The sequence below is a fragment of the Accipiter gentilis genome, chromosome 15, assembly GCF_929443795.1.
Source record: "Accipiter gentilis chromosome 15, bAccGen1.1, whole genome shotgun sequence".
NCBI classification, from domain to species: Eukaryota; Metazoa; Chordata; class Aves; order Accipitriformes; family Accipitridae; genus Astur; species Astur gentilis.
In genome coordinates this window covers 12,212,492-12,224,993 of record NC_064894.1, presented here as the reverse complement: position 1 = coordinate 12,224,993, position 12,502 = coordinate 12,212,492, and the positions used below count along the sequence as shown (strand labels likewise).

The 12,502-nt window shown below is 37.0% G+C and overlaps 1 protein-coding gene across 2 annotated transcripts in view; it reads left to right on the top strand.

The window, feature by feature from the left end:
* RNGTT (RNA guanylyltransferase and 5'-phosphatase) overlaps positions 1–12,502 on the top strand; it is a 187,545-nt gene that overhangs the window by 18,252 nt on the left and 156,791 nt on the right. For both annotated transcript variants that reach the window (XM_049817904.1, XM_049817905.1), the window contains 4 exons: positions 179–254; positions 3,415–3,664; positions 10,874–10,983; positions 11,828–11,929. In XM_049817904.1, the coding sequence (XP_049673861.1) occupies positions 179–254; positions 3,415–3,664; positions 10,874–10,983; positions 11,828–11,929 (538 nt within the window). The remainder of the gene's footprint in view (positions 1–178; positions 255–3,414; positions 3,665–10,873; positions 10,984–11,827; positions 11,930–12,502) is intronic.

The following is a 12,502-nucleotide window of genomic DNA, read 5'->3' as shown; positions in this document are numbered from 1 at the left end:
AATAAATTGCTTTTTAGGCTTATGTGCCTTATGTGACCTGGGCTGCCTTGATGGGAAGGGAGATAACTCTTCAATGTTAATGATGAAGGTAGAAGGATCCAAACACACACATGTGAAACTAAAACATGTTTGTTAAAACTACTTGGAAATGATGATGTCCTTTTCTTGTCTTGTCTAGGTGTCCATTGCACACATGGTTTCAATAGAACTGGATTTCTGATCTGTGCCTTTTTGGTCGAGAAGTTGGACTGGAGGTAACTTTGAATGTTAATACCTAGGGATTTGTGGAGAGTGACCAAAGGCCTCTTCAGTATGTTTCATTCATGGTCCTGACAGCTATCCTACTGTATTCACTGTTTGTTATTTTAAAACTGCCTACTAATCTTGACCAAACAACCAATATTAACATTATTCATATCACCCCTTGGTAGCTTAGCTTGTTTCAGTCAAGCTTTCCAGAAGTCAGCTGTACCTGCTGTGTGTGGGCTTTTAGGAGTGTATATATTGTACTGTGTCCCTTCCCCGTGACACAGCCCACATTTTGAGTAAGAATGTAGAGCTCAGAGATGCCTGAAAGGTTTATTTCCCTTACTCTTTCATCTTTTTCATGTAGGTTTGCATGTAGGCTTTTTCTGGCTTTTTTTTGAGTTCTGAAGTGATTAGCTAGAGCAAAGCAGAGTGACATACTTGCTTTTGAAGGGTTGAGGGGAGACAAAGTCCTTGTTTCCAACTTGTTTGACTAAAGTCTACAGCATGCTTCTATACAGACTCACTGGGTTTTCTGTGATTTAAAAATGCTGGTGCCTTCATAAAGAGTAGTGATCTTTTTCAAATAACGTTAGTGTACAAAAAAAATTGCCTGTACCATGCTGGTGGGCATGACTTTTGCATGTTTGGTAGTGTTCACGAAACACTATTTTCTTGCTGATGGGGTCCCATGCAATGCCTTAAGCATTCTGATGATATTTCTTTTATGGTCCTGTAAGTGAAGAAAATTCTACTCCTTTTGCAGGATTTTCTTATGTCTGGATGTAAAAGTTATTTGGTGCTTAGCATGTATGTGCAAACTGTTTGCAAAGAACTAGGTCATAGTTGTCTGGAATAAAGACATTGGCGTAATGGAGACAGAACACCATTAGTAGTGGGTGGCTGAGTCTTGGCAGAATCTTAGCTGAGCATAGGAAGTAGACATGGATACAAGTATCTTTATAGTATGATTCTGGTTGTTCCTATGAAATAGCAAATTTGTATGCTTTTAATCTAACAATTTAAAAGCAGCATGCAATAATTAGACTCAGAATTGGTCCTTTGTTCTGAAGAGGAAATGCACTTGAATCTTATTTGAATCTCCTGCTTTTATGCAATGTTTCTTTATTTTCAAACCTCTGTGGGAAAAGCCTTAAAACTTAACAGCCATGTCTTTTTTTTTTTTTTCTTTCTTCATTCAGGTAGTTAATTTTATCAAGTGTGTTCATCTCTGTCAGATTTTTTAACAGAGCACCCAGATATCGCCTGGTAGGGAAAAATGTCCACAGCTAAAGAATGAATTTTGGCAAGGTGCTAGTTAATGCTAAGCATTGTATCAAGATAAATCCAATTTGCTGTATCATTCCTTAAAATAAGGCACTGTTATTTGCTGATGAGAAAATAAGATTTTCCTGATGGAAAAATCCATCCATATTCATTCCTTAAGCATATGATATAGGAGTGCTGCTGATGTATTTTGAACACTGAGATGTATTTTATAGTTAGTTTAAAGAAGGGTCATCCAGACTAAAAGCTCTCCAGCTAGTGATCAGAAACCTTACTTGACTCGCTTTTTCACAACTAATTTTTCTCAAAGACTGCTATGATTCTAGAACTTGCAAAATATGTTTTCTTTCAGCTAGATTTCTGTGCTTGAAGTCTGTGCTGCCTCTTCTGGTTTTCATTGCCATCTATTCCAGAATAGTATAGAGTTCTTCTAATCTCATCAGAGACAAATTTGAGTGTCTTTCAGGCCCCATCCCTTTTGGTTTGTTTTGTCCTTTCACTGGCATTGATTACAGAAGATGTGAAACAATTTAAGAAAGATACCAAAATAAAAAATGTCTTGTGAGGAAGAAATCAGGAGTCTTAGAAAACAGAATGGGGAAGAAAGCTCCTTCCAAATAACTCAGTTTCTTAAACTGTCATTTCTGAGATCTGATGACTGACCATCTGATAGTCTCACTCTGGAAAATGTTTTGTTTTCTTCTCTTACCAAAGATCAGAAGAGAGAACCAAACTTGCTGGTTCTTAGGAAGTGTTTCTGTCTATTCTGGGAAACGTGCCTCAAAGTTCTCAGGCTCCTTCCCATACTGTACAGATCAGACAAAAAAATGCCTTTTGTATTTAAATTCTTTTTTCCATTTTAGCTATATGTTTTCCTTGTTCCAGTGACAGGCTATTTTCTTATCTGAAAAAAATTCTTTTCACAGCATGTAATATGTGCTTTTGTTCCAGCTTTAAGGTAAGTGCTTGTCGAGAAGCCTAACAGGGATATGTACCTTTTGTGATTTCTCCTCTCTTTTGCATAGCAAGATTTCTAAATGTTGGTGCATGGAGCATTACTGCTCCACCACAGTCATGATAAATTGAAGACAGAATTATTAACAGAATAATTTCTGTTAAACATTTTCATAGGACCTATGAAAACAGCAACAATAAAAACCCTTGTGCTGTGCTTGCTGTTGTATATTTTGGGGTGCTTTCCAGTTGGCTAGTAAAGGTGCATGACTGTTAGTTTTGGTTTCTAATTTTTTTGTGATCCAATCTCCAGTTTATTAAAGCACTTAAGATTAAGTGTTAGCTGCATAGTAAAAGGCTTCTGAATTACAGTTTTTTATGAGAAACTTCTGGAAAGAGAAGTAATTGCAAAAGATTAGGATGCTTTTTCCCCACTGTGATGGCAAAACCTACAATGAAAGGAAAGATAATTCTCAGGGGAAAAACGTAGCCATATTTGAATTTCAACCCTTGCATTTTTCTTCATTGAATTTGTTCATCTTTTTCTTTGTTTTTTTTTTGGTCTTAATTCAGTCTTTAAGTACTTACCTACATGTCAGCCATTCCTTTTCTGTAGGAATAATAAAGTTTTACTTAGGTGACCAGCAGACCACTATTAGCTACAATAAGGAGATGAAGCTGTGCAAGCTGCAGTTACTTCTGAGAACGTACGCAGTACTTACATAATTATGCACACTCTTGTGCAAGAGCAACTGTTGCCAGGCTGATCTAAGCGTGATGTTTCAAATATAATTAATGTTTTTGTAATTACTGGTTTGGAATTTGTTTTAATTCTCCATCCCAATAAATCTTATGTTTGGTAAGGTACAATATGACTAAACCATGTAAATTAAGCATCCAGAGTAATTTTAAATTTTTATTTGACAGTATTGAGGCTGCTGTGGCTACTTTTGCTCAGGCTAGACCACCAGGTATTTATAAAGGTGACTATCTGAAGGAATTATTTCGTCGTTACGGAGATGAAGATGATGCACCATCACCACCTGAGCTACCAGAATGGTGCTTTGATGATGATGAAGAGGAGGACGATGATAATGGTAAAACAGGAGGCCAAGAATCAGAACCTGGATCATCAAGCTCTTCCTTTGGCAAGAGGAGAAAAGAACGCCTAAAACTGGTATTTTTGATTAAGAACTTAATATTCTAATTGGTAAACTTAATTTCATAAACTGATAGTCATCAGTTACTACATAATACATGCTATAGAAGTGTCAGTGCTCTTGCAAGTGAGGACTAGTAGTATTGTCTCTAACCAGGAAAAACTGGTATATTCATTGCAAGCTTTCTTATGTTTCCTATATGAACCTTGAAGTTTTAACATTCAACACCTCAACTATTCCAGTTGTAAAAATGATTTTAAATTTTTCTAATCTAACTTTTTTTTAAAGTTTGAGTTGAGATAGTAAAGTGCTCTTTAATATTCACTCTGTCTTTAGAGCTGAAATGTTATAGGGGGTGTCTGTAAACAATTTTTACTTTTTTTTTTTTTGTAGCCATGTGGATGAAATTCAGAGTTAAAAAAATTCAGTGCTCATTTTGGTAAATATTCTTAATTTTGGAAATTTTGGAGAGTTGAGAATTGAATTACAAAAAGTAATAGAAGCTTAGAAATTCCAAGACAGCTTTGAAGTTATATTTTGTTCAAAGCTGTTTTAACTGTATAATGTTAATAAATATGGTTGATCACTTATCATGATTATTTTGACATACATCTGCATAATTCTGATGAAATAAGTTACTGTAGTTACCATAGTACAGAACTAATACTCAAGTACAAAGAATATACTTGTATCATCTGAAGACTAATGGCTCGGTTCTCTCCAAATTCCTGACTCTTTTTTTTTTTTTTTATTTGTAGATAAAGTAAGGGAGAATGTTGCTGAGTGCAAAAATAGATTCAGTTCTTTTTGCATAATACTGAATTATTTTACTTGTGTGCTGAGGTGTGTTTGTTTGCAAACACTTGGAAATCCTCATATGAAATATGCTGCAAAAATGTATTTTGTTGTTACTGCAGCGGCTCAACATGGTTTACAGATGGAAGAAGTTAGCCTGAAAGGAATACAAAATCTAGTCCAAAGAAGCAAGATGAACTTTGAAAACTTTCAAATAGCCCATCAGCTGGAATAAAAAATTGCCCACACTGTAAAAATCCATAGTAAAAATATACTCAGGGTTATGACCACTACCTCCGTTAGCCTTGCAGTAAAACGTTGATAACTAAAAAAAATTTATTTGGGCTGGAACCTCAAAACTGTTTTTTTGACTTGCCTTTTGATGCATTAGCAAATTTGGTGTGATGGTGAGGTCCAATGACAGCCTCTTTTCAGCAAGTATAAAACTAAACTGCTCTGTTTAACAGGTATCATGATACTGGCTTCCCTGGCTTTTTCTTATCTGCCGCCATAGTTTTTTTGAAAGCTGGAAGCTAAATTATACGAATAAGCATATTAATAACTAAAAGTTAATTATGAGTTAAAGAATTTATGAAAGAAAGAATCATCTAGTTAATATGCATATTCGTATAATTCAGTTTTGCAGCTCTGGAGGAACATTCTTTGACATGAAGAGGAGGAACGGGGAGAATTCTTTACCATGGTTCTTGGCTGGCAGATTGGACTGCTTCTTAACTCAGTAGAGATGGATACAATCTATTTGTGATTCCTTGTAAATATGCCATCTACAGGGGGAATGATTATCAGGTAAATACCTCTTGCTCAGATTTTCTTATTTTACTGTCTAAAGGGCTAAATTTTTAGCATTATGTTGATTTCCTGCAGCAGATGTTTTCAGCCTTCTAATTGGACTCCTTCTCTAAACACCTAGGTGTAGACAGGATCAAACTAGAGGTGGCAGTGGTGATAGTGGTGTTCTGAAACGTTTTCATTTTGATCCAAATCTTTGTGAGGACAGAAGAAAAGTTTAGGGATAGAGGAGGAGACACTTTCTAGGCATCTCGCTAGGGTAATGAATAGTCAGAAGCAGCTGCCAAGCTAGCCTGTGAAGTGAAGTTAGCTTGCTGTCCATTTCAGAAATTCTTTCTTGGATGTGAGAAACTTCACTGCAACACCTTTCACTAAAAATTCTGTATTTTGATGTCAGAAAGTCTTGACTGCCTGTCTTTTCTACACTACAGAAACTGTGGGAACCGTTAGAACATAATGCCATTACAGTTTTCTTTGTCATCATCCGAATGTAGTTGACAGGTAACAGCAAATCTGTTTGCTGTACTCTCAGATGCTACACAGGAAATCCAAACATGTTTTGACTTTGTCAGTGCATGCCATGATAACTGTAGCATCGAAGCAACATTATTAATTGACACTTAGAATCTCACTTCAGGAAAAAAAATCTTCAGGAAAGAAATACTTGCTTTTGCAGATAGGACAAAAAGTTACAATTCTGAGCCAGAACCTTCAAACTTTTCATGGGTCAGTTGAATCTTTTGCTGTTTATTAAGGAATGCCATCTGTTTTAGTCCCATGTAAGCTGCATATTTCACAGGCATTACAGGGCGTAATACGTAGTGCTTCTAAAATGGATGGTTACGTCTCAAACAGTCTGGAAGAGATGCTAGCTGTTTATGATTTTCTCTGTGATTTTGAGTGCAAGTGTCTTGTGGTCATCTGTGAGACAGAGGTGTCCTGGTTTCAGCTGGGATAGAGTTAACTGTCTTCCTAGTAGCTGGTACAGTGCTATGTTTTGAGTTCAGCATGCGAAGAATGTTGATAACACACTGATGTTTTCAGTTGGTGCTCAGTAGTGTTTAGACTAAAGTCAAGGATTTTTCAGCTTCTCATGCCCAGCCAGGGCACAAGAAGTTGGCACAGGACACAACCAGGGCAGCTGACCCAAACTGGCCAACGGTGTATTCCATACCATGGGACATCCCATCTAGTTTAGGAACTGGGAAGTGGGGGCGGGGAATTGCCGCTGGCGGGGTGTCGGTCGGCAGGTGGTGAGCGATTGCCCTGCGCATCATTTGTACATTCCAATCCTTTTATTACTACTGTTGTCATTTTATTAGTGTTATCATTATCATTACTAGTTTCTTCTGTTCTATTAAACCGTTCTTATCTCAACACAGGAGTTTTACTTTTTTTTTTTCCTGATTTCCTCCCCGATCCCACTGGATGGGGGGGAGTGAGTGAGCGGCTGCGTGGTGCTTAGTTGCTGGCTGGGGTTAAACCACGACAAGAGGGAAACTATTAAACCTAATGGTTGACATAGTTAGCAAGGATAATATTAATTATTTAACTGTCAAAGTACATTGATTCCAAATATTAGTGACTTTGTGTTTTTCTGCCTAACTCCTGTACTTATTGTTCCGCCCATGGGCGTCTTGGTGGATACAAGAAAAAGATATTTTCTGATTTTGCAGTAGTATTTTATGTAATTAAATACAGGTGTAATTTCATTTTAGCTTTCTCTTTCTCCACATTAAATGCCAATTTTTCACTTTTTCCCTGTACTCCATATTTTCTATACTTCTGACAATTCTTGTCATTCTTTGTATTCTGTCATGTTGACTCATGTTTTTCTAAGACTGTGGTGTCTGTACTTGAACACAAGCCTCTAGCTGAGGCCATCCTAGTGCTTAATAGGGAGGAATTAATTTCACATGTCTTAAGGCTAATACTTCTGTTTATATATCTCAATATAATTGAGTTTTACAAGACAGAATAATACTAATTCAGCTTTTGGTCTCTTGCTGCCTCCGTATCTTTTCCTCTAATTATCTACCAGTGTGTGTTTGTATAATTGCTTATTCCTTATTAGGTGTAGAACTTTTTTTATACTGAATTGCACAGTATTTTTTCCAGCCCGTTCTTAAAATTAAGGATAACACTGAATTCTACATCACAGTTTGTATCCCTGTTACTAAATTCACAGATGTCACCAAAATAAGAATATGCTAATAGAAAATTTAGGGAGAATAAATTAATTCTCTTGTACCTAAACCAGACCCCGCAGATCCTCCTCAATATATTCTTCCATTTTGTTAGTGAAACACTAACTCCTCTGGACCTGGTTTTGAAACAGGTCGCTCTTCTGTTTTGTAGAAGTTATATCTACCCCATGTTTTCTGAGTTCCTCTATGAGAACAAGACAAGCAAATAAAAGACAAGCCAAGACAAATGCCAGCATCGAAAGATGTGATATTTCCTGCTTTTCCCAATTCCGTGAAGCCTGTTTCATCACCAAATCCAAATGTTTAGTTGAACACCGTTGTTACTGAGTGACAGTCAGCATGATTTTGTTGTATCTTTTTTGCTTGTACATGCCTAGAGGCAGTTCTTGTGATTTGGTCCTGTATATATCTAGGTATTAAATCTAAGCTGATAAGTTGAACTCCCTGGCTTTCCTGTCATCTCTTTTAGAAGATGCGGACTCTCTCTCTTCCTGACACATTTTGGAATGTTTCTTGTCCTCTGGAAGGCGGTCTTTGAGCATATTGGCACTCAGTCAAGTCTGAGTAGCTGAAGATGGCTATCGCCCAGGCCTGGTGATAGCCGCTGGGGTCAGGGAGGTGTGTGTTTGGGGCTGTTCCCACTCACCGACTCCTTCAGATGGTGTTCAGGATCTAAGCCAACACAAGATAATACACATTGCCGCTTCTCCTTCAGCCGAAGTGATGGGGGGAGGGATACAGTGGCAAGTGGGGAGAGCTTGATTAGTACAGGTGGTGTGAAGATTGTGCAGAGTGTAGATACTAAGTGCATGTAGTTACCTTGGATCCATTAGGGCTTCTAACTCTTGCTTTAGTAGCAGCACTGAGGACTTGAGGTGCTCCTGCTGAGCTGAGTGCTCTGGCATCTCAGCACTGTGTTCTCTAATGTCCTGTTTCCATGCTGGGGTTGTTAGCTCAACAGTGGTGTAGAAAGAGCATGGATCTAGCTCGGTTTTGCCACCTTATCCAAGAAAGTGTCCTCATGAAACTTGGAGTGTTGAGTTAGCCAAGCATGGATGGCCAAGTGACTTGCCTTGTTTTTATAGTGCTGTGCCTTGGCTAGTGAGTATATTTGAGTCAGATAATCCGCAAGAGACACTTTCAAATGGCAGGCACCAAATTAATGTTTATGACTTTCTTTTCTGGAAAATCTTTCCTGTTGCCTGGCTTTTGCTTTAATCTTAGCAGTTGTACTGCCATCACATTCTGCCATTATCCTGAGAAGCAAGGCAAAACCATTTTCCTTTATTTCGTGGTGCTCTTAGCCACTTACTTGGTATTCAGACAACATGCTGGCCAGACATGTGTAGCTGTCTGCCTCCCTTGCCCAGTCACCTGTGTGCTGTTGCACCTGCTGGTGCCCACATAAGTAATATAGGATAAGTGCTGCACCAAAAGGCTGTGGAGCTTGAGGTAATTAAGGTTATGAACTAGTGTATTTCTTTAGGATGTACTGTTCTCAGCATACGATTTGGCGATGCAACTGAGCCAATCTTAACTAAATGCAGGCTGTACTGAAAACTGCAGTCCTGCTTTCCCTGCACTCCTTGTGTTCCTTCTGCTTCCCTTGTGCTGGCACTAGTGCTGACTTATCCTATGGTGAGCTAGTTTAGGATGCTAATTTGGCAGAAAATTACTAATTTATGTTGTTATTTTTGCCAGCTTAGTTCCTAGACTTGCTCAAGAGTAGAACAGTTGAGTGCCATGGTGTGTGGAAAGGGAAGGGAGCGAAAAGGCTCCTTTCATCAGTAGTATGCAGCTAGATTTGTTAAGGCAAATTTCAAGCATTTTAGAGAACAGGTATGAAACACTTTTATCTTCATTTGCAGGATTCATAGCTCAACAGATGAAACTTCATGCTTTGATCTTCTTAGTCTGCATTGAGAAATTATTTGAGATGCTGTTGAAATAAGTCTGGTAAATTTGGGATCTCTATAGAAATCTTCAGTTATGTAGCTTTGTGGATCTGATGGCTTTAATGTGTTCTGTTGTGTGGAATTTGTTTTTATTCCACTTGACATCAAACTTTTTCTGGAATATACAAGTTATTTTAGAGTTTTATTTTCAGTATTGGTTTACTGATCTTTACAGGCTTTTCTGTAGCATTCAGGGTAGCGCCTCCACTTTAGTAAACTGTTTTAGATTGAGAATAAAATTATGCAAGTATATTTTTACACAAATATTTTGTTACAAACCAGCTGTTTGTGTTTTCTCTTTTGTTAAGAAGTTTGTCTTAGATCAACTGAGAACCCTTGCAGTCTGCTGCTGCATAAGTATGTTCATTCTTTCAATTGTTTTTCCTGCAGTGTAAGTTTAAGTTTTGAGACATATAACATGGTAGATCACCTAGGTGGAGGTGAAATCCATGTAATTGAACTTCTTGTACTGGAATTACCATCTAGGTCTGATAAAATTAACATATTTAATAGAAAACATACATCTCAAAGATTTGGAGGGAGAAAAGTAGGACTTGATGTCTTCATCTGCTGAGATTTATGTTTAAAAAAACCCCCACCAAACACCAAAAAACTTGTGTCTAAAGATGTTTCCTAGTGACTTTAGTTCACTAATTACCAAGCTACTTGTTTTATCTCACACGTTAGATCTCTACTGTTAGTGAACAGCTCTTACTTTCCATGAATCAAGGAAAGCACGGAATTGTTGGTCGAGAAATACTATATATGTATTTAAAATTTTTATTTAACACTTCATAGGTCAATTTTGCCCTTAGTTTCCAGTTTACTTATTTTGAGGCCATACTTTCTGGCACACTTAAAAATGGTGTCACAAAGAGTTTTGTGACCTTTAATGCACAGTGATTTGCTCCAGGCTTACAATACTGTTTAGGTTCAGATTCTCATTCACAAATAGATGTCTTACACTTCCTTATTATTGTATAATATTTTGGGTACTAAGGATGATTAATTTGATCCCTGCAAATTCCATATGTGACCAATTTACTATTAAATACTTGATACTGATGTACTTTCTTTTTAAATAAAAAAAATTGTAGTCACAAATGAAAAAGAATGACTCAAACTGATGCTGTAGCTTGACGTGGGAATTTTCTTGAGAGTACTAGCTAAACAGTGCCTATCTCTTACCATTCACCTCCTTTTTAATTTTTTTTTTTTTTTTTCTCCCCCTAAATAACTCATTTCAGTTCCTGGGTTCATACTATGGCTCATCAGTGAGTTTGCTGACAAAGCTGAGCTGATGTATCGTGGTATTTGAGGGTAAATCTTTAAGGAATATTTAAGCTAGTATTGCTCTTGAGGGTCAAGTTGTAAAACCAGACTTAATCTTGTATTGTCATGTTCTGATCTGCTTTTATGAGGGCTTAAATACTAATTTTTAATTTTTTTTTTTATTTAGGGTGCAATTTTCTTGGAAGGAATAACAGTTAAATGTGTGACCCAGGTGACAACACAACCAAAGTTAGGAGGAATACAGCAAAAATGTCAGCAGTTCTGTGGATGGGAAGGGTATGAGAACATTTAGAACTTGTTTATTTATACTGTCTAGAAGTAAGTGTTATGTTTCTAGTTCTGCAGAAGGAAACAACTCGTTATAAAAATGGAAAAAAGGTGACTATTTTTGGATGAATTGTTTAAAAAAAAAAAAAAGCAAGCCTCAAAAACATTCGAAAGTGAAGCAGATGGGGATCTTGCATTGTACTGTGAAACGGAATGATCAACTGTTGATATTAAGAAACAAGGTTCTAGAACTGCTTTTCCATTGAGATAACAAAATGTTTTCAGATGAGTTGTTGCTGTTCAAATTCCAGATGTAGTCTACTCCAGGTATTTGTGTAAAATTTAGTGCTTGCTTAAGCCATAGACTTATTTATACAGTTGCTATGACACTTCAGTATTGAGGTATAATACTTGTTTTTATAGCCAACTTGGATTTGTGTCCAGTGTTAATGAGAACATTGATTTTAATGTCTCAGATTCTGAACTCCTCCTTTCCAAAGTTCATGATACAGGGAGTTGCTCACAATGCTTCCTAACTTGCTGATGCTTATAGTTCTTCTAGTGCTTGTAATTTTGAATTCAAATATCTCTTCCTCCAAAGTTAAAAATTTCAAGTTCCACATAATTTAGTGTTTTGTCATAAACAAATACCCTTCTTCGTATCAGATAGGCATTTGGTTCCTCTTGCAAAATACTTTATTGGAGAAGATGTTCTAACTCAAAGTTAACCTTGCAGCAAGTCTGGTACAACATGTGACCTCAGTCTAATGTAAAAAATGCATTGCCTTGTGTGACTATTTATTGCAGAACATTAATAAACATCGTTCAGGTTTTTTTTGTTTTTTTTTTTTAGGTCTGGATTCCCTGGAGCACAGCCTGTTTCCATGGACAAGCAAAATATTAAATTTTTGGAGCAGAAGCCATACAAAGTTAGCTGGAAAGCAGACGGCACTCGGTAAGTTCATTTTAAATGAAAAAGAAACACACAGTAAATTGGGTAGATGGTTTGTATTTTCTCAGGAAAGTGAATTCACTTGTACAAAGGACAAAGCATGTTCTAACAACAAAACTGACTCCAGAGATTAATTTTTTTGCTGCCTAGTTACCCAACATTAGCTGAAGTTCGTGGCCAAGTTTCTTTTTAGCAGCTGTTCTTGCAGACTGACTGTTAAATGCATGTACTTTTATTCTTCTCCATAACCCTTGCCTGTCTGTCAGCCAAGACTTGCCACCAAGGTCTTAGAATAATCTTAGATAACAGTAAGAGTTTGTTAAGCTAAAGAATTTGTTTATAAAAGCTAAATTAAAACTTCTAGTTGATCCTTCAGAAGCTGGCTAGTATTGGAAATTTCATAGTTGTTTTTTTTTTATTTGTACTGTGATCCTTTGTTCAAGCTTGTAGTTCTGGTCAGCCAAAGAGTCAATAGTTTCATCTTTCCTCACCAGTTCTCTCACGTTCATTGCAGGGGTGACTTTTTTTTCTAACAGACTACAACCTGATGGGATTGATGTGTTGAACCTCTTCAGT